Source organism: Drosophila arizonae, chromosome 3, assembly GCF_054131065.1.
Source record: "Drosophila arizonae isolate 15081-1271.41 chromosome 3, UAZ_ARI_1.0, whole genome shotgun sequence".
In the NCBI taxonomy this organism is placed as follows: Eukaryota; Metazoa; Arthropoda; class Insecta; order Diptera; family Drosophilidae; genus Drosophila; species Drosophila arizonae.
In genome coordinates, this window is record NC_142923.1 from 26,742,141 (window position 1) to 26,762,823 (window position 20,683).

Here is a 20,683-nt window from a genome sequence, read left to right on the forward strand (position 1 = left end):
CCCAAAAATAATTTTTACGCCTCTTTAGGGGCGTGGCATATCGAAAAATACCCTGTAATTTTCACATTTTTTTAGGGTAAGCATTCAAACTTTGCAGTTAGGGTAACGTTATCTCTTTCTAAAAACTGACCAAAAATGAGGTGTCTACGCCCAGTTGGGGCGTGGCAAATCGGAAAAACCTGTATATTCTACAGTATTAGAACGAAACTTAACTACTAAATTGTTGATGGGATGTGAATGAGTATTCCGCAGTCGGTAACGCCCGACTGCAACGTTCTTACTTGTTTAAATTAAGTTTTTATTATTAAGTTTTTATTATTAAGTATTTATTCTGAAATACATACTAAATATTCATGAATTTTCCCCAGATTGAAATATTTGCAGCCCAACAAAACTGTTAATTCATAAAGTCTTAGCTTATATTTCTAGAGTATTCTATACTCAAGGCTACGTCTAATGACTACTACCATCGTGTAAGTAACGCACTTCCGCCTCAGGCCTAAGAACATGCTCTATGTGTGTATGTGTGTTTCTTTGGGAATGGCTGTGGCAGCTGATTGAACATTTTTCAATCAACTGAGCGCAACAGTCGGCGCCCCCAGCAGCTAATTTGAGTGCCAAAAAGAGCCGATGAGAGAAGCAATTGAAGGCGTTTGCTCATCGAGATCTCTGCCAAACTGGTTTTTCCCAATAGTTTTTCTCTGCTATCGATGACTAAAGCGAACAAGCAACAAATGAAAGCGAAAGAGAGAGACTGCAGAGACATGATAAGGAAAAAAGAAAAGTTGTTTGCCGTTAAAGTCGGGCGATCGCCGGGCCATGGCTATTTGTAGTTGGGTTTCATTTGCTTGGCTCCAATGTTGGTCAAACGCTTTGCCATATTCAATTTTTTTCTTCTCTCATCTTCAATGATTTTTTTTTTTCGCTTTTTTTTGCACTCGCAGCAGTTAATAGCGAAAGTCGTTTTCAGCTCGTTTCTTATGTGGGCCAAATGTGCAGCTGCTAGCTACAAGCTAGCCAAAAAACTGGAAAAAAATGGGACAACAAAGAACTAGGCAACAGGCTAGCCTCAAACAGCTGTGATAAGATATATATAATGTATATATATATATATGGGTATATAATATATATTTGGGCCAGCTTCAAAGTTTGTTTGATAAATGGTTTCACTTGTGGCACTGACTGCGATATTTCGAACTTTTTACGTTGGATTGAGGCTCAGCTATAATTTATATTATATGAAATTGGTTTCAAAATCGTTATTTATGTCTTATATTTGGATTGACAAGAATATTAAAATAATATTATTATACAGTGCTTATCATAATTATAGCCCACTTTTAATCCACTTAAACGAATCGGCTGAAAATTTTTCCCAAATGGAATATTTCCTCAAAATCATCAAAAATGAGTAGTTCAATATTTCAATTATGAATGGCAAAAAACTTGTTCACTTAAAATTCACGATTTAATAACGATTTCTTAAAAAGAAGTAAAAAACAAGGAAAAACAGCAAAACTAATGTTAATACTTAATCCGGCCTCCATTTGTCTTAGTTAACTCAAAAATTCTCTTCCTCATTGAAACCACTAAATTTAATAAAAGGTCCTTTTCGAAACTTTGTTATTTAGTCATTGTCGTTTAGAATTTGCGTTTTAAGATATCCAACTGTCTCCAACTGGCGATTTTTGGCATACACACGTCTTGCAAGATTACCCCAGACATTTTTATCGGGTTGAGATCCCCAAAACATGCTGGCCAGTCAAGGACATCAACATGACATTCCTCCAAACACTCTTTTGTACGTCTGCTCACATGGATTCTGGCATTATCCTGTTGGAAAACCATTGGTTTCTCACGTAATTCCCTTGAATATGGAATGAGAATACTATCCAGAGCCTGAATATACTCTTCACTGTTCATTCGGTTCGTTACAAACTTCAATTCCCAGGTACCAAATGAAAAAAATGGACCCCAAATCATGACGGAGCCACCTCCAAAGTTTGTCCTTGAAAAAAAAACATAGTATCCTTCCTCAAATCATGCTAATAAGTATCAAACCCATCAGGACCATCCAGGTTAAACTTCTTCCCATCAGAAAATACGACCTGTTAGGGTAAAAATTTATAAATATACTGTAAGCCAAAAGACGATGATTCAAACGCGCGTATGTCAGATCGGCCGCAGTATGTCCATCGGCAAAACCAAGTCGAGCAACCTTGTGGCGACTTAGCAACATGGATGCTTTGGTCAGTTTAGACCTATTTATGATTCCTGAGCTCTTAAGTACTCGCCAAACAGTCATCGCTGACATAGATTCGGCCACATGTGCGGCCAAAGCTATACAAGCGGTTGGGTTGTTGCTGGCTTTCTTAATAATTTTGCGTTTATCGTGCGCAATTAGTAACGGCTTTAACCCAGTACGTCTTCTTGATCCTTATTCTTCGGGGTTATCCAAAAAAATTTTAATTACACTTAGACTTTTTTTCAAAATTCGTAAAATACTCGAAATAGACTCTCCTGACTCGAAAAGTGAGAAAATACGGCCCTTTTCATAATAAGATAATTGTTTTCCAAGCGGCATCTCTTAAAAACTATCTAAATTTACTTAATTACAATGTCTGTAAAGCCAAAAGTCTGTTCCGCACTTAATAAATTCAAATTTGCGACAGTGGGCTATAATTATGATACACAAAAATGCAAGCAAAAATGCTAGCACAGAGCAAAAGTTAACGGTTCTTTCTTAGTTTTCTATAAATTGAACTAAAATTTTGATCAAATCTACTGAACATGCTCCAGTCTATAATGTGCTGTAAAATTTATTTTTAAAAAACCTTAAAAATTTTGTTACAACGGGCTCAAAGTTTAAGTTGCAGGGTGGGCTATAATTATGATAAGCACTGTATAAATCATATTCTATTTGATATAAACATATATATATTATATATATTTCAAACAACAATTTTTCTTGTTTTCTCAAAATAAATATTTCTTAAAATACTAAAAAAAAAAAAAAAAAAAAAAAAAAAAAAATTAAAAAATATATTTAATATTTATAAATTACAAATATCATAATTTGAAAAATATCGTAATTTGAAAAAAAATAAAATAAAATAAAATAAAAAAATATATGTACATATATAATTAATTTATTTAAAATTAAATAAAAATAATTTTGGTAAACATGAAAATTTACAAATTACAAATAAAAAATGTAGTTCAATTATTAGTTTTTTTTTTTATATTTTCAAATTTAAGTAGTTAATAAACTTTTGTAATAATTATATACTTTAAAGACACAACAACTTTATAAACTCAGTGTTTAATATGTTAAAGCTCAAAAAGGATGATTTTGCAATGTTATTCATATTTACTTGGTATCACAATCACAAATATATATGTAGTTCCAGGCTTCGCTTAAACATTCTGTTTAATTACCTCTCTATCCTTATCTCTCTCTCTCCTCCACTCAAACACAATTTTCTGTTTGCTTAAAATTATTTCTCATTTTTGTTCCACTGTGGGAATCATCTTCCATTTCGTTGGCATTCATTTTGAGTGTCCATCCCCATAAACGTCACCCCCATCCCCAACACCAACCCCTTCTCGCAATTTAGCTTCTTTTTTTTTGCGTATTTTTATTATTTTGGCGCATTTTAAGTAATTAAAATTCCTCAGTGATGGCAAATGCATATTTGCCATTCTCCCTGTCAGTTTTCTTTCTCTCTCTGTCTCTCTTTCGACATGTATTTCGAACTGAATAGACGATTGTATATGTATCTGTAAATGTGTCTGCATTTGTGTATAATTTGTATCTGTGTTTTGACCGCAGCTATTCGGACTTTATTCTCATTTTCCTATCGATTTTTGTGGTTTTTTGAACGCAATTAACCTCCTGGCTCCGAGCTCTGGGCTCTGGGCTCTGGCTCTTAGTTTACTCTGAATATTCCCAAACTTTTTGGCCAGATAAGCAAATTGTTGTTCTAGTGGTTGTTGTTGTTTTTGTTGTTACTGTTGCTGTTGCTGCAGTGAAGTTTTCCCTAGCTGTCGACTTGTGTCAATTTTTCATTTGTATTTACTTCTGCTAATCCTTGCCAATAATTTGATGTGGTTCTTGGCTCTTCGTCGCCCTAGTCGATGAGCTCTGTTAAATTTGCTAACAAATATTTGCGGCATTTGGATTAGGCTCTCGGCACTCGACTCGACTTTCTCTGAACTATTTCTGCAACGATTTTGGCTGGCGTTTTCAGTGAATTTGTGGTTTTCGTGGCTTTCAAAATAAAGCAACAAAGTATTAATTAAAACGAAATCGTTTTAATATCATTTGTTAGCAATTAATTACATTTGAGGCACCATCAAAGGCATAACATCGAATTCAATTTAAGCAGCTTTTAATGTGGGGAATATATAGAATAATTAAGGAATAGTAAGCTTAAAGTAATCTTCTTATCTACGAAAAGTCTTTATCGAGATTATGTATATATTAAAGAAAGAAGAGAGAAACGAAAAACCATTTTAAAAATTATAATAAATAAGTTTATTTATTTAAATTATAAAAAGATATATATTATAAAAATAAATTTATTTATGTAGAGATAGTTATATTAAATTTTAAATAAATAATGCAATTATTTTAGTAAAATTTCTTAATATTAATTTACATTTACTATCGATAACTGATTTAAAAAAATATTTTCAAGTGGATAATTTTTTAAATTTAATTTTTATTCTAATTTAATTTTATTTATTATTTTTTTTTTTTTTTCTAAGCCGTTTCACAGTTTCTCATAATTCTGTTTAATTTAATCAACTTCATAATGCTTATAGTTTCTTAATATGCATCAAATACGTCAGTTATCGATCTGTAACCTTATATTAAATGTAAAGAAAAGTTTCGTCTCTCTTAATAACTGATTAGTGTCATGTCGATGCTTATATTCAACACATTAATATACTTTTTCATCTTGAAACGCACTTTATTCATTATTTATCGATAACTTTGACAAACTCGTATCCTCTCAGACTTTCGACAATTTCAAATTGTTTATCAAGCTAATAATCCAACTAGCACAAGAACATTTCCCATTACGCTCTTTCCAAATGGCGTATAGCAGCTGCCTGTGTATGCGTAGCACGTATATGAATGCCTATAAGTATCGCATAACAATCAGGCACATTTCAACGTACGTAAATCTTGGCGTAAACCCAATTCCGAGTGCACAATCCCAACTCAAATCGGCTAGCCGCAATTTCAAATTAATTGAAGGCCGGAAATTGAAATACAACGTTCTCGTTGGATGCTGTGCCAGCCAATCCTCGAATTCCCATTCTCCATTCACCCAACCCCTCGATTCTCTGTCGTTGCTCCCCGCCCCAAATGTCGTCTCCCCTTGTGTGCAGCAACAATTTAAAAATACATGACAAACGCAGTGGAAATTGCAACAAACCAACGACAATCGTCTGAAATGCCCACAACAACTACAACAGCAAGTACAACAACAACAACCACGACAACAATCAGTGCCATTTGAGCTGCTGTTTCGTGATGTTGATGTGCTTAATACTTTTAACGTTTCATAGCATTTAATGGCCGGCAGTGAAATGGGCCTGAAAGCAACTGTGCGCCGGCCCTGGCCTCAGCACTTCAGCGTTCGCCTGTGTATATGCAATGCATTTTCTTATAATGCAATTTACTTTTGCAGTTGCAGTTACTTTCCGCTGTCGCCCAGTATTCACTCGTCCAGTGGGCGCTCCTGGCTGGGTGGGCGTGGCCTATCGAACTTGAAGTGCGAGTGTAAAAGTGCCAAAGTGGAGCTTGTCCCTGGCACAAACACATATTTATTTTGGCAGATGGACTGGAAACCAAACCAGAAATGGCAGCACCCAAAGCAAACGAAACGAAATACACACAGAGCCACACGCACACACACACACGCACGCACATACATATCTGCTTTGCCAGCAGCTTGTGCAACATTTTTAATGTATTTACAAACACACTTAATACACATACGCACGCACACACATACACGCACGCACAGGCACACACTTAGTCACACACACACACACATACTCATAAATGCATTACTCGTGCGCATTCGGCTCCCCGCCTGTTGGTTGCTTCCAGTTCCCTTTGGCTTAAGTGTGGGCGTGCCCAATTGCCTAATGGACTGTTATGTCTTATACACATCCATATATATATATTTATATATTATATTTGTCTGTGTGTGTGTCTGTGGGAATCTGCTGAAAATACTGATTGGTTGACTAATACCTTAACTGCTTGTAAAGCAATCAAGAATTGTACAATAGCAGATAAAAAAGAAAATTGTCTGCGTTACAGATATGATAAGTGGGATTGGGGGTTATGTAAAGCTGGTTATGTCTGAAGTAAGTTAGCAGTGGGTGCATTAAAATGAAATGACAGCTGTCACTATCTATCGCTATGTAACATAAAATTGATGATAAATTAATGAAAATATTTAAGAACTAATTAAAAATAGATATATATTTTTAAAAATTATTTTAAAAATATGTATGTATATTTAATATTTTATAATAATTCAATTTATATTAGTATAATATATCAGATTTATTTATATATTTTCGTCATAATTTCAATGTATTAAAAATAAAAGTAAATTTGATTTAAGTAATTTTTATATAATACTCAAACTAATTAAAATATTTTTATAATAAATTAAAATAATAATTGAAACTTAGAAATAAATATGAATATATTATATTAATATTAAATATAAATATATAAATAATACAAATTCTTCATAAACTTCATATTTTAAATTTATATAAAATATTAGCATATATTTATTAATAATTTAATACAATTTATATTTAATGCAAAAATATATATAGAACATATGGGTTTTGATAAATCATCTGTATTTAATTTTTGTTTTGTTTTTAAGATAAATCAAATTAATTTTAAATATTTTTTTTATTTATTTATTTTTTTTTATTTTTAGGAGATTAAAAAAACTTTTACAAATATAGTATATAAATATAAAGAAAATTTTATATATATATTTTTATATATATATAAAAAAAAAGGGCTTAAAACTAAATATATATATATATATATATATTTTATTTTTTTTTTTTAAATATTCATATTATATATTATATTCAACCTACTACTATACATATATAGCATATATTATAATAACAATTCTTGTACTAATTACAAATGTTTCTTAACTCTTTATAGGTCATCAACGTCTCAACGAATACATATCCCACTATGAAACACTTAACTATGATCATGAGCACGTTAGAGCTAGTCACAATAGAGCGCGTCGATCGGTGACCAAAGATCATTTTGTATATATAAAATTTGCAGCACATGGAAAGGATTTCCATCTTAGATTAAAACGTGATTTAAATACATTTAGTGATAAGTTAGACGTGAGTATTACAGAGGCCCCATGAAAATATCATTCGTGTATCTAATATAATATTTTTCAGTTTTATGATAACAACGGCCCCATTGATGTCTCAACGGATCATATCTATGAGGGCGATGTGATAGGGGATCGTAATAGTTATGTATTTGGTTCCATACACAATGGGGTATTCGAGGGTAAAATTATAACGGAACGTGATGCCTATTATGTTGAACATGCCAAACATTATTTTCCCACAAATCGGACAACGTCAGCGTCAGCGCCAGCGTCAACGACGACGTCGACGTCGACGTCGATGCCGACGACAAAGACCACCGCAACTACATTAGCTCCAACAACAACGGGGTCCAATCCGACTAAAACTGCCATTGATAATAAGAGAGAAAAGTTTATGAATCAAATTGGTGAAACAACAACAACAACAGCAAACACATTCCCAATGTATCCAACCGACAACAACACCAAACAGTCAGAAGCAACAACAACAACAACAACAACAGCAGCAACTGCAAAGAGAAACGAGGATGAACTTGATTTCCACTCCATTATCTATAAGGAGTCGCATGTTGAGGATGCCTACGAGAATGTGCGCGAAGGTAAGTCAAATAAGAAAAGTGAAAAATGTTCACCGTTATTACGGAAGTGCACAGACACGAGGGCTGGCAAAGGAAAAGGGGCAGGGCAGACGAGGGAGTGCATGGGGAGTCTGCTCAAAACTTTGTCATATGATTTATATGCTATGTCATCGTTTTTCTCTCACTCTCTCTCTCTCTTTCTCCTTCTGTGTCCCCTGTAAGTCCCGCATCGACCTTGAAAATATGTTTGAAAACATTTCTGTTCGGCTTTTATGATAGCTGAGCAGTGTCCATTCCCCAAGTGTTTGCTAATAATTTTCTTGGTCCCAACCTGTTCGCGGTCTCAACTTGTCAAAGAAAACAAGTAAGAAAGCTCTAGTCGAGACTGCTCGACTACGAGATCCCCTGAACCCTTGGAGCAATAGATATTTCAATAATTTTTCGCGTCTTTCAGCTTACACAAGAAACACGCACACACACACACAGGCACGTACGCACACACAGGCATACATACACACACACGCATACAGACACACATACACACACACACGCATACACACACAAACGCATACACACACATACACAAACATTTACATACATATACACACACAAGCATAAACACGCATGGGCGGCAGTGAGCGCTTACTATGAGAACTTAATTGCTTAATAACTTTTTTTGTGGACGTACGATCTTCATGAAACTTTCAGATTATGATTATAACATGGATATGCGTGTTAATGCCCAAGCACAAGTCTCTAGTATTTGAAATACGCTTTTTACAAAAGTGAGGGTGAGGGGGTGAATTTAAGGGTGGGGGGTAAATTTTAACAAAAACCGAAATTGTATAAATTGCATGTAAGCATACATTAAAAATTTGGAGACTCTAGCAATAAAGGTGTAGAAGATATAATTTTATAACTGGTTTTCGATAGGGTTTTTTATCGATAAAAAAAGTTTGGGATGAGTTATCGATTTTTAATGATAAACTTGATATGCGCGCTGTAATTACGGACATTTTAAAAAAAATTTGAAGTCTCTAGCTCTTATATCTTCTGAAATCGACGCGTTCATACATACGGACAGACGGACAGACGGACAGACGGACGGACGGACAGACGGACAGACGGACAGACGGACAGACAGACGGACAGGGCCAAATCAACTCAGCTCGTCGCCCTGATCAAGAATATATATACTTTGTGGGGTCTGCCACGCCTCCTTCTGCCTGTTACATACATTTCAACAAAACCATTATACCCTGATTTCCCATTGAAAATGGGTTCAGGGTATAAAAATAAATAAAAATATAAAAAAAAACACAAAACTTACACAAATTAAAATAAATTAACTTACAATTATTTAAGTAACACACTTCACTGTAAAAATAAAACACACACCAAAAACACAAAACAAATTAATTTAATGAGCGTTAAAAAAAAATAATAATAGAAAAAGACTTCACAGCACTGCACAGGAAACTCACAAAATAAATAAAAAAAAAAAAAATTAATTAAAAACAAGTAAGAAAATTCTAGTCGAGAGTGCTCGACTAGATACTACCCTGAACCCAACAAATAAAAATGCTCATTTAGTATGGCTGAAATTTCAATTTCGATGTATTTAAAAATATAAATAAAATACCAAACTCATTTAATAAAATATAAAAATATTTTGAAACAATTAAAAAAAATTACCATCAGTTGCATCGATCGGGACTCGAACCGCGGACTTCTCGATCTAGCGTCATGCAGCTAACACACTAGGCCACCTCACTCCTGCTACTGGCGCTGGCAAAACTCAAATAGATTCACTGCTGCAGCGCCATCTACCAAAACTAAACGAAACTAACTGCTGATGTGATTCTAAGAATCTGCTAGAATAACCAAACTATTAAAAACGCACATAAAGTATAGTTAAAATTTCAATTTCGGTGTATTCAAAAATATAAATAAATAGAAAACTCATTTATGAAAATATAAAAATATTTTGAAACAATTAAAAAAAAACTAACATCAGTTGCATCGACCGGGATTCGAACCGCGGACTTCTCGATCTAGCGTCATGCAGCTAACACACTAGGCCACCTCACTCCTGCTACTGGCGCTGGCAAAACTCAAATAGATTCACTGCTGCTGCGCCATCTACCAAAACTAAATGAAACTAACAGCTGATGTGTTTCAACGAATGTTTTTGTTGTAGCTGCTGCACGTGCGTTTGTTAATTGGCCAAATATTTGATTATTTTTTATTAATTTTTGACTGAACGGAAATTAATGAAACTTTCAGCATATGATCTACATATTATATTGAATATTTGAGAAATTTAAAAAAAAGAAAAATCATTCACAATTAGCTATAGTGGCATCTGATTTGAACTTGAATGTTTATACTCGATAAAAATATAACGGGATGATTTATCGAATTTTAAAAGCAAACTCGACGTCCGCGCTGTATAAACGGTCATTTTAAAAAAAAATTCAAGTCTCTAGCTCTTATATCTTCGGAAATCGACGCGTTCAAACATACGGACAGACGGACAGACGGACAGACGGACAGACAGACAGACGGACAGGGCCAAATCGACTCAGCTCGTCGCCCTGATCAAGAATATATATACTTTGTGGGGTCTGCCACGCCTCCTTCTGCCTGTTACATACATTTCAACAAAACCATTATACCCTGATTTCCCATTTTCAATGGGTTCAGGGTATAATTATAATAAAATAAAACAAGTAAGAAAGCTCTAGTCGAGACTGCTCGACTACGAGATCCCCTGAACCCTTGGAGCAATAGATATTTTAATAATTTTTCGCGTCTTTCAGCTTACACAAGAAACACGCACACACACACACACATGCATACATATACACACACGCATACAGACACACATACACACACACACACACGCATACATACACAAACGCATACACACACATACACACACACATACACAAACACATACACACACAAGCACCCAAGCATAAACACGCATGGGCTGCAGTGTGCGCTTACTATGAGAACTTAATTGTTTAATAACTTTTTTTATGGACGTACGATCTTCATGAAACTTTCAGATTATGATTATAACATGGATATGCATGTAATTGCCAAAGCACAAGTCTCTAGTATTTGAAATACGCTTTTTACAAAAGTGAGGGTGAGGGGGTGAATTTAAGGGTGGGGGGTAAATTTTAACAAAAACCGAAATTGTATAAATTGCATATAAGCATACATTAAAAATTTGGAGACTCTAGCAATAAAGGTGTAGAAGATATAATTTTATAACTGGTTTTCGATAAGGTTTTTCATCGATAAAAAAAGATCGGGATGAGTTATCGAATTTTAATGATAAACTTGATATGCGCGCTGTAATTACGGACATTTTAAAAAAAATTTGAAGTCTCTAGCTCTTATATCTTCTGAAATCGACGCGTTCATACATACGGACAGACGGACAGACGGACAGACGGACAGACGGACAGACGGACAGACGGACAGACAGACGGACAGGGCCAAATCAACTCAGCTCGTCGCCCTGATCAAGAATATATATACTTTGTGGGGTCTGCCACGCCTCCTTCTCCCTGTTACATACATTTCAACAAAACCATTATACCCTGATTTCCCATTGAAAATGGGTTCAGGGTATAAAAACAAACAAAGTTCACCGCAGCAACTAAAATTTAAATAAATTTTAATAATAATAAACAAAAAAAATTAAATTAAAAAAAATATTTATAGATTAATAGACAAAAAATAAAACAAAAAAAATATAACAAACAAGTAAGAAAGCTCTAGTCGAGACTGCTCGACTACGAGATCCCCTGAACCCTTGGAGCAATAGATATTTCAATAACTTTTCGCGTCTTTCAGCTTACACAAGAAACACGCACACACACACGCGCGTACGCACACACAGGCATACATACACACACACGCATACAGACACACATACACACACACACACGCATACACACACAAACGCATACACACACACATACACACACACATACACAAACACATACACACACATACACAAACATTTACATACATATACACACACAAGCATAAACACGCATGGGCGGCAGTGAGCGCTTACTATGACAACTTAATTGCTTAATAACTTTTTTTGTGGACGTACGATCCTCACGAAACTTTCAGATTATGATTATAACATGGATATGCATGTAATTGCCAAAGCACAAGTCTCTAGTATTTGAAATACGCTTTTTACAAAGGTGAGGGTGAGGGGGTGAATTTAAGGGTGGGGGGTAAATTTTAACAAAAACCGAAATTGTATAAATTGCATATAAGCATACATTAAAAATTTGGAGACTCTAGCAATAAAGGTGTAGAAGATATAATTTTATAACTGGTTTTCGATAAGGTTTTTTATCGATAAAAAAAGATCGGGATGAGTTATCGATTTTTAATGATAAACTTGATATGCGCGCTGTAATTACGGACATTTGAAAAAAAATTTGAAGTCTCTAGCTCTTATATCTTCTGAAATCGACGCGTTCATACATACGGACAGACGGACAGACGGACAGACGGACAGACGGACAGACAGACGGACAGGGCCAAATCAACTCAGCTCGTCACCCTGATCAAGAATATATATACTTTGTGGGGTCTGCCACGCCTCCTTCTCCCTGTTACATACATTTCAACAAAACCATTATACCCTGATTTCCCATTGAAAATGGGTTCAGGGTATAAAAAACAAAAAAAAACAAGTAAGAAAGCTCTAGTCGAGACTGCTCGACTACGAGATCCCCTGAACCCTTGGAGCAATAGATATTTCAATAATTTTTCGCGTCTTTCAGCTTACACAAGAAACACGCACACACACACAGGCATACATATACACACACGCATACAGACACACATACACACACACACACACGCATACATACACAAACGCATACACACACATACACATACACACACACATACACAAACACATACACACACACATACACAAACACATACACACACAAGCACCCACGCATAAACACGCATGGGCTGCAGTGTGCGCTTACTATGAGAACTTAATTGTTTAATAACTTTTTTTATGGACGTACGATCTTCATGAAACTTTCAGATTATGATTATAACATGGATATGCATGTAATTGCCAAAGCACAAGTCTCTAGTATTTGAAATACGCTTTTTACAAAAGTGAGGGTGAGGGGGTGAATTTAAGGGTGGGGGGTAAATTTTAACAAAAACCGAAATTGTATAAATTGCATATAAGCATACATTAAAAATTTGGAGACTCTAGCAATAAAGGTGTAGAAGATATAATTTTATAACTGGTTTTCGATAAGGTTTTTTATCGATAAAAAAAGATCGGGATGAGTTATCGAATTTTAATGATAAACTTGATATGCGCGCTGTAATTACGGACATTTTAAAAAAAAATTGAAGTCTCTAGCTCTTATATCTTCTGAAATCGACGCGTTCATACATACGGACAGACGGACAGACGGACAGACGGACAGACAGACGGACAGGGCCAAATCAACTCAGCTCGTCACCCTGATCAAGAATATATATACTTTGTGGGGTCTGCCACGCCTCCTTCTCCCTGTTACATACATTTCAACAAAACCATTATACCCTGATTTCCCATTGAAAATGGGTTCAGGGTATAAAAAGAAACAAAACAAAAAAAAATTGTCCCAGAGTTTTTGGGTCGTATAAACAGCGTTATGTAGCTTAATTTTTTGTCGCACAGCTTTGCGAGCTGAAGTTTGGCAACAGTGGCTTAATAGCCTTCAACAAATGTGCATTAAAGTGCTAACGAGTTGAGGTGTGGCTGAATCGAAAGAGTTTTGGGTGCTTTGCATATTTAATAGAATGAAAAGATAAAGTATAGCATAAATCGTATCCAAAAATTTGCATTATGATAGCAATTAAAGCTTTAAAAAGTATTTTCTTAAAGATTAAGCACAACTGAAATTGTGCTCTTATCATACAAAATTATATATATATACATTATGATATGTCGTAACAATGAAGGCTTTACAAGGTATTTTATTATTAATGCCGTAATGCATTAAATACTATTTATAGACAATTTTACTAATGCTTAGCTAAAGCTTGATTACGTTTTTCTATTGATATAGATATAGATATTTATAGGGGAAAACGTTGTCAAGTTTCGAGCATAATATTATATTATTATTATAGCCCAGCTGAAGCTTACACAAATTGTGCATAAAGGTGCGAAAAGTAACTATTGAAATTGATATTTCGATTTTAAAAGCTTTTGAGATATATGATATATCCAGCTGATAATATATTGACTAAGGTGTATTAGTTTTAAAACCCAATCAGAACATATTTATTATATAATTCTTACTACTATATTATGCTACCTGTGGAAGTATCTATTCATTTTATATAAGCTACTAAAATGTGACAACTGCGCTCAAGCTGTTCATTTTCATTTACATGTTAAACTGCAAAAGTTCTTGAACTCAAATTGAGCGACATAAGCCAAATTGAATTGTGGCAACAGTGCAGCGATTCTCCCATTTGGCATTCGGCTGTAATCAGCTCAAAAGAAATTTGGCAACAGCGCAAGAGCTTTCCATTTGAGCATCTTACATTTGACAAACATAGACTCAATAGGATTTGTATTTACATTTAAGCAGTCTGAGCTGTAATGAAACGTGGCAACAGTGCATAAATCTTTTATTAACAGTACACCAAATGCTTCAAACTTGGAAAAACGCTCAAATTGTTCACCTTTATTTGAGCAGCCAAAACTCTGAGCTGAAATACGACAACAGCGCATAAATCCTTGAATATTGCGCTGCTACCTAAACCTATTTAAACATAGACATGCAATGAAATATATTATACATATGTATACAATTTTAAATATGTAATAGGAAGTTCGGCAACAATGCTGCATACAATTTTCTTTGCTCGAACAATGCAAAAGGGGAAAAGAAAAATTCTTGCACAAACATTGCAATTCGCTTCATTCCTTCGCAATGCAAGTCGACAGCAGAACTGTGGCACATCTGAGTCACAGTCGCAGTTCGCCGTCACAACAATGACAATGGCAATGAAACTAGCTGCCACATATGTGTGTTCATTGTGCATGCAACAACATTTCTGTTGTTGTTTGTTATTGTTGTAGCTTGTTGTGTAAGCCATGCAAAAAAAAGAAAGAAAGAAAAAAAAAAACGGCTGCAACAAAAGTACTGCCGGCAATGTAAAAAAATTAAAATAGAAATACATAAAAAAAAAAAAAAAAATAACAACAACAAATCTAATGCATAACTAAACATTTGTAGCGCGGGGAAATACCCCTAATGCTCGCTGGGGAATTGTGGCAAAAATTTGTTGCATGCCATTTCATAGACAGACAGACAGACAGATGAAACAACAACAATAGACAACATTTGTCGCGTATTTTGTTAAGCTGTGTGTTCGTGTCTAACTTTAGGGGCGTGCCATGTGGGCCTGTGGGCGTGAGTGTGTGTGCGTGTGCATTTGAGTGTAATCATTTTAATGAGCTCACACAAAAGCCACTTACATTTCAGCTGGCTTCCAAATAGTTTGTTCGCTGTTGCCGTCTGTTGCATTTGATTGATGCACTTTACACTGATTCTGGCTGATTGTTTGGCTCACTTTTATATGTCTCTATCTATCCATCTCGCTCTCTCCCTATGCATATATATCTGTGCTACATTTAATTAGATTCGTTTAACTGCTATTGTTGCTTCTATTAGCATATTTTGTGTGTTTAAGCTTAGACACGAGCTTCGAGTGTTGTGTCAAAATGTTTCAAAATGCTTGGCATAAATCAGCCTAATTAAAAGTCTTGTCATTTCAATTGATATATTGAATTAATAATATTAACTGGCCTGCGGGGCAAAATGTGTGCGGGTGTCAGTGTGAGTGTATGTGTGTATGCATGTCCACTTAAATAACGGCAAGTCGAGTGTAGCAACAGTGTCAGCTGAAGTGTAATAAAATTTAATGATGGTTATTAAAATGGTAATTATACTAAATAATTTGGGCAATTTTTAGATAATATATTGAGCATTTAATGATATCAAGATATCGATAAAGTGTCTATAGCTAACAGTTTATTATCTACTTGGCAACATATGCATACAATGGATTTTGAATTATCATGCTGATACCTCTAAAATATTTTAAATTTATATTTTGTTTTTGCAAATTGAAAATTTGATATACCTATTAAGTGAAGTCTGGCAATAGTTCATGATTGCGGTGGATATTGAAATGGTAGTTATTGGTAATTGTGAAGTTTGGCAACAGCGCCTAGACGTATTATTATTGCAGATAACAAAATGCAAAAACTATTTTATTATTATTTTATATATAATTTTTTTGCAATTCTAATAGAATTTTAATAAGGAAAACTTATTCAACAAATTTGTTCGCTAATGAAGTGTAGAAAAAAAAAAATAAATAAAATGATACTTTATGAATTGATTTGTAAAAGTAATTAATTCTAGCGAATGCAATTAAAATTGGTTTACTGAAATAAAAATATAAATTGTGAAAATTGTTTGCTGACAAAGCTTCCAATTAGTTGGGATTTATTTAGGTTCGCCAGGCGAATAGAAATCAAACAATAAATAATTTCGCCAAATAAACTTGCATTGTCTGCAGTTTGTAACTTTTTTACTACTTTTAAGGGATTTCACTTTAAAGGTTTCTAATTTATTACCCAAAATAAAAAACTTTTGGTTACCAAAAAAAAAAAAAAAGAAACTGGCAGAAGTTAACTTAAGTAAACCGGAGTGCGTAAAAAGTTCATGGAACTTGGAACCAAAGAGCAGGACATAAAGTTCGATTAGTGCAAAGTGCGCTGTTGCCATGCTTCACTTGTTGACACCAACACCAACACAGCAACATCAACACACACACACATACTGACAGAAAGCACAACTTTTTGTGCCCCCAACAGCTCCACGAGAGAAGTCAACAGTAACTCACCCAGTTTTTAGTGCCTTTTATGGCTTAATTGCTGCCCAGCCATTCAGCCAGCGTCTTAAACTGTCCAACTTTATTAGCTACTCTCGCCAAGCACGCACGCAACAAAGTATGAAGAAGAAGGCGAAGGAAGAGGGAAAAAAATCAGCTAGGGTGGCTGCAGTTGCAACTGATCGCTGCATAGTTACCCTATGTGCAGCGTCGAGCTTTTCAATAGATATCCCATCTTGAGACACATCATTAGACAGGAGAAAAAAGAATCATGTAGGGAAAAATTATTATTTTAAGATATGAAAATGTATATACAATATAATGTAAAATATTCTATTTAAAGTTTAATGCAAATATTATGAAAAATCAATTTTACTCTTAATTTGAAATAAGAAGAATTGATAGAAAATATATAAGATATAAAATTTATCATGGGAAAAATACAGTCTAATTTTTTATTTTAAAATCTTGTTCGACTTTATAATTGAATAAAATACAATAATATATAGCCAGGTGAAATATTAATGTAAAACATAATTTTATGCTGAGCAATGTCAGCCGTGCAAACAAAAAAAAAAAAAATAAAAAAAACAAAACAAAAATATGCTTTAAAAATATGCAACTAAGTCTTAAGTGAATCCCTTGAAAATATTCGATTAATACCCAATTGTTGCTGTGGAATAAACAGCTATCAATATTGCTGCTGCTATGTATATTCAACAACAACAAAAAAATAAAATAAAATTAAAAAAAAACATATTTAACTTAATTCAACTGCAAAATATGCTTAAACATTTATATTTATATATATCCATCGTATTAATCTGCAAAATGTTTAAAGGATTAATATTTATATATTTACTGATATTTATCGGAATCGGCTTATCGATTTCAATTTCTTTGCTGCTACCCGGTAGAGTGTCTATACCTATCAAATAACGATAACGTAATATGTCTTGAAAAAAAAACTTCAGTTATCGATAAATAGTTATCAATATAATAAATTATATCTGACCATCGCTTATTTTGGCTATGCTCTATAGTTGGATTTCTCTATAGCTGGCTTACACATATCAATTATTTTCCTATATTCTATATTGCGATATCGATTATCAGGCAGTTTACAGCTAGGTTATTCGAACTATTAAAGGACAAACTTTTCGCCTTTAGTCTGATGACATACATACGTAAATAGCTTTATTAATTGATACAGGGTATGGTAAGGAAAGAAAACGTTGTCGAGGTGTTTACGCTTGCAAAGCTTATCAAATATGTAGTGCACTACTCTTGGCACCCTTTCGACCAGCTATTCGCTACCCCATTTAATGCCATTTAGCAGCATATTAAGCTTTGTGCTAGAAATGAGCAGTTGCTGCCACAGCAGGCAGCGAGAAAGAGAGGGGGAGTGGAGGAGTAAGAGAGAAGGGAAGTAGAAGGTTCAGAATGTGGCGTAGGGCTTATGGCGCCACTTGCGCCCCTACTTTGATTACATTGTTGGGCTATGTGAATGGGTCACAAAGTGTGCGTGTGCGTATGTGTGTGTGTGTGTGTGCGTATGTGTGCGTGAGTTAAAATCAACCAAGCGAAGACACGCATGTTGCAGGACTCTTGGGCTTGACACACTGCCAGTCAGTTGGCAAGTAGCGAAGCGTACACAAGACGTTCCCACCACACAGCAGGGGTTAATACACACAGACGAGCACACACAAATACACACTCACTTCACACAGTGACTCCATTAAGCGACTGCAGCAGCAGTCTCTGTTTTTGCCACTTGAATGCTGCATGGAAATCACAATTTATACACATTGTTGTAATATAATTTTTGCACAGCCAAACAGAATGCAACTCAAGTGGCAGGCAATTCCATTCGTTCCCCTCTCTCTCTCTCTCTCTCTCCCCCTCACTCTCTGTTTCTCCCTATCGCACTTTTTCATTGTGCGGCGCCTGCAGTGGCCCTAGTTTTACGACTCGAAGTGCATTGGCCGTGGCAGCTTTATGCAGTTGCCTGCAACTGCCATTAATGCAATGCGGCTCATTTTATTTATGACACTTTGTTTTATTGCACTTCTTTGGAGCGTTATGCATTTATGTATACACACATATATACAGTATTTATATATATATATAGTATGTATATATATCCACATCGAGCAGGGCGCAGTCCACTTGTTGTGGAACGATTGGCGTATAAATGTCAACAACCGCTTAGCTATGCGACATTTGCTATTCCCGTTGCGTTAGTTAAAGGAAATTAAAATTTAATTCGTTTTTTCGTTGCGATCAATATTTTGTAATTAACTTCAATATTTCATATATACTGAGCAAAACTAAATATGACGAAATATAAAGTTTTTTCAAAAAATAAATTCAAATAAAAATAGAATTCTTCGAATTCAAATATAAATATGTTATAAATACTTTTTTAAGAGTATTTACGTCAAGTTTTTGTTTTTATTTCTTAACAAAAAAAAAAAAAATAATAAAAAAATAAATAAATAAATAAAAAAAATAATTAAAAAAAATGTGATTAAGCATATCTTGCAAAAAAATATATTCATGAAAAAATTGAGAATATAACATTAATTTGTAATATATCATATACCTACATTATGAGATCAATACAATATATTTTGTATATATATGTATATACAATATATTATATTTTATATTTATTTTATATATATTACGTACACAGTAATATTAGCAAAAAAAAAAAAACAAATTTTCCAAGGGGTTTACTAATATTTTGTACTAAATAATAATAAATAATGATCTTATCCATAATATTTGTTAAGTTCTTCATAAAATAATAATAATAATAATAATATGCCTGGTTCGTCACGTTTTCTTTCCTCAGCCGAATTTTGACGTCTCTCTAAATTTCAACATGCTAAAAACGTTAATTAAATTCTGTAAAATACTTGACGCGTAAATTTGATTTGTGGAGCCATTGTAAAGTAAATGCGCTTAACAGAATTTCCGCTGGCTGCCATTTGCAAGCATGTTGTTAATCTAAAAGTGTTTTCATTTTTTCTTCTTCTTTTTTGTCGCTAAATCGCCTGACAAGCTGCACCCGCCGCGCTGTATTCAACTTTTACTCCACATTGTGGCCGTCTGCCTCTCGCTGCCCTTGCTCCTCTACTAGAGCAGAGTAGAACTGCCAACTGTTTCTCTCTCTTTCGCTCTCTCGCTCTCTGCTGTAAATGCCTTGTGGCCAAGTCTCACTTTTAATTCTACTGCAAAAATGCTGACCACCACATGCCCGCTGGCAGCAAGTGCTGAAAGTGTGGGGGCGAAGCAGAGCGAGCGAGAGAAACTGTGAGTGTGAAAGAGAAAGAGAGAGAGAATAGGAGAGTGGACTGTGTGTGTAAGAGAGGAGTGAGGTTGCTACTGGTGCGAGTTGAATGACCAGCGTTAACTTAATAGAAGTTGACACATGTCGCCACGCATGCAAAATGTATTCATCCAACCGCAGAGCAGAGCGCGACGTTGACCGCTGCAAACACACACCCACACACACACACCCACACACACACAGCCACACACCAATACACCCGAACTCACTTCATCTATATATAGAGAGAGTGTTCTCTTGTAGAGGGTTATTGTTGCTGTTCAACGCACTTGATTTCAATTATGTGCGTGCTTCATGTCTGCCAATTAACGTGGCCATTGGCAGCAAGCCAGCCTGATTTCAAT

General features: G+C 34.6%; 1 protein-coding gene across 4 annotated transcripts in view; it reads left to right on the forward strand.

Annotated features, from left to right (window-relative positions):
• kuz (zinc-dependent metalloprotease kuz) overlaps positions 1 to 20,683 on the forward strand; it is a 187,551-nt gene that overhangs the window by 118,233 nt on the left and 48,635 nt on the right. For all 4 annotated transcript variants that reach the window (XR_016268913.1, XR_016268914.1, XM_089463488.1 and 1 more), the window contains exons 4-5: positions 7,229 to 7,425; positions 7,486 to 8,020. Coding sequence is in view for 2 of the 4 variants with exons in the window: in XM_089463488.1 (XP_089319614.1) it covers positions 7,229 to 7,425; positions 7,486 to 8,020 (732 nt within the window). In the remaining 2 variants the exon portion in view is untranslated. The remainder of the gene's footprint in view (positions 1 to 7,228; positions 7,426 to 7,485; positions 8,021 to 20,683) is intronic.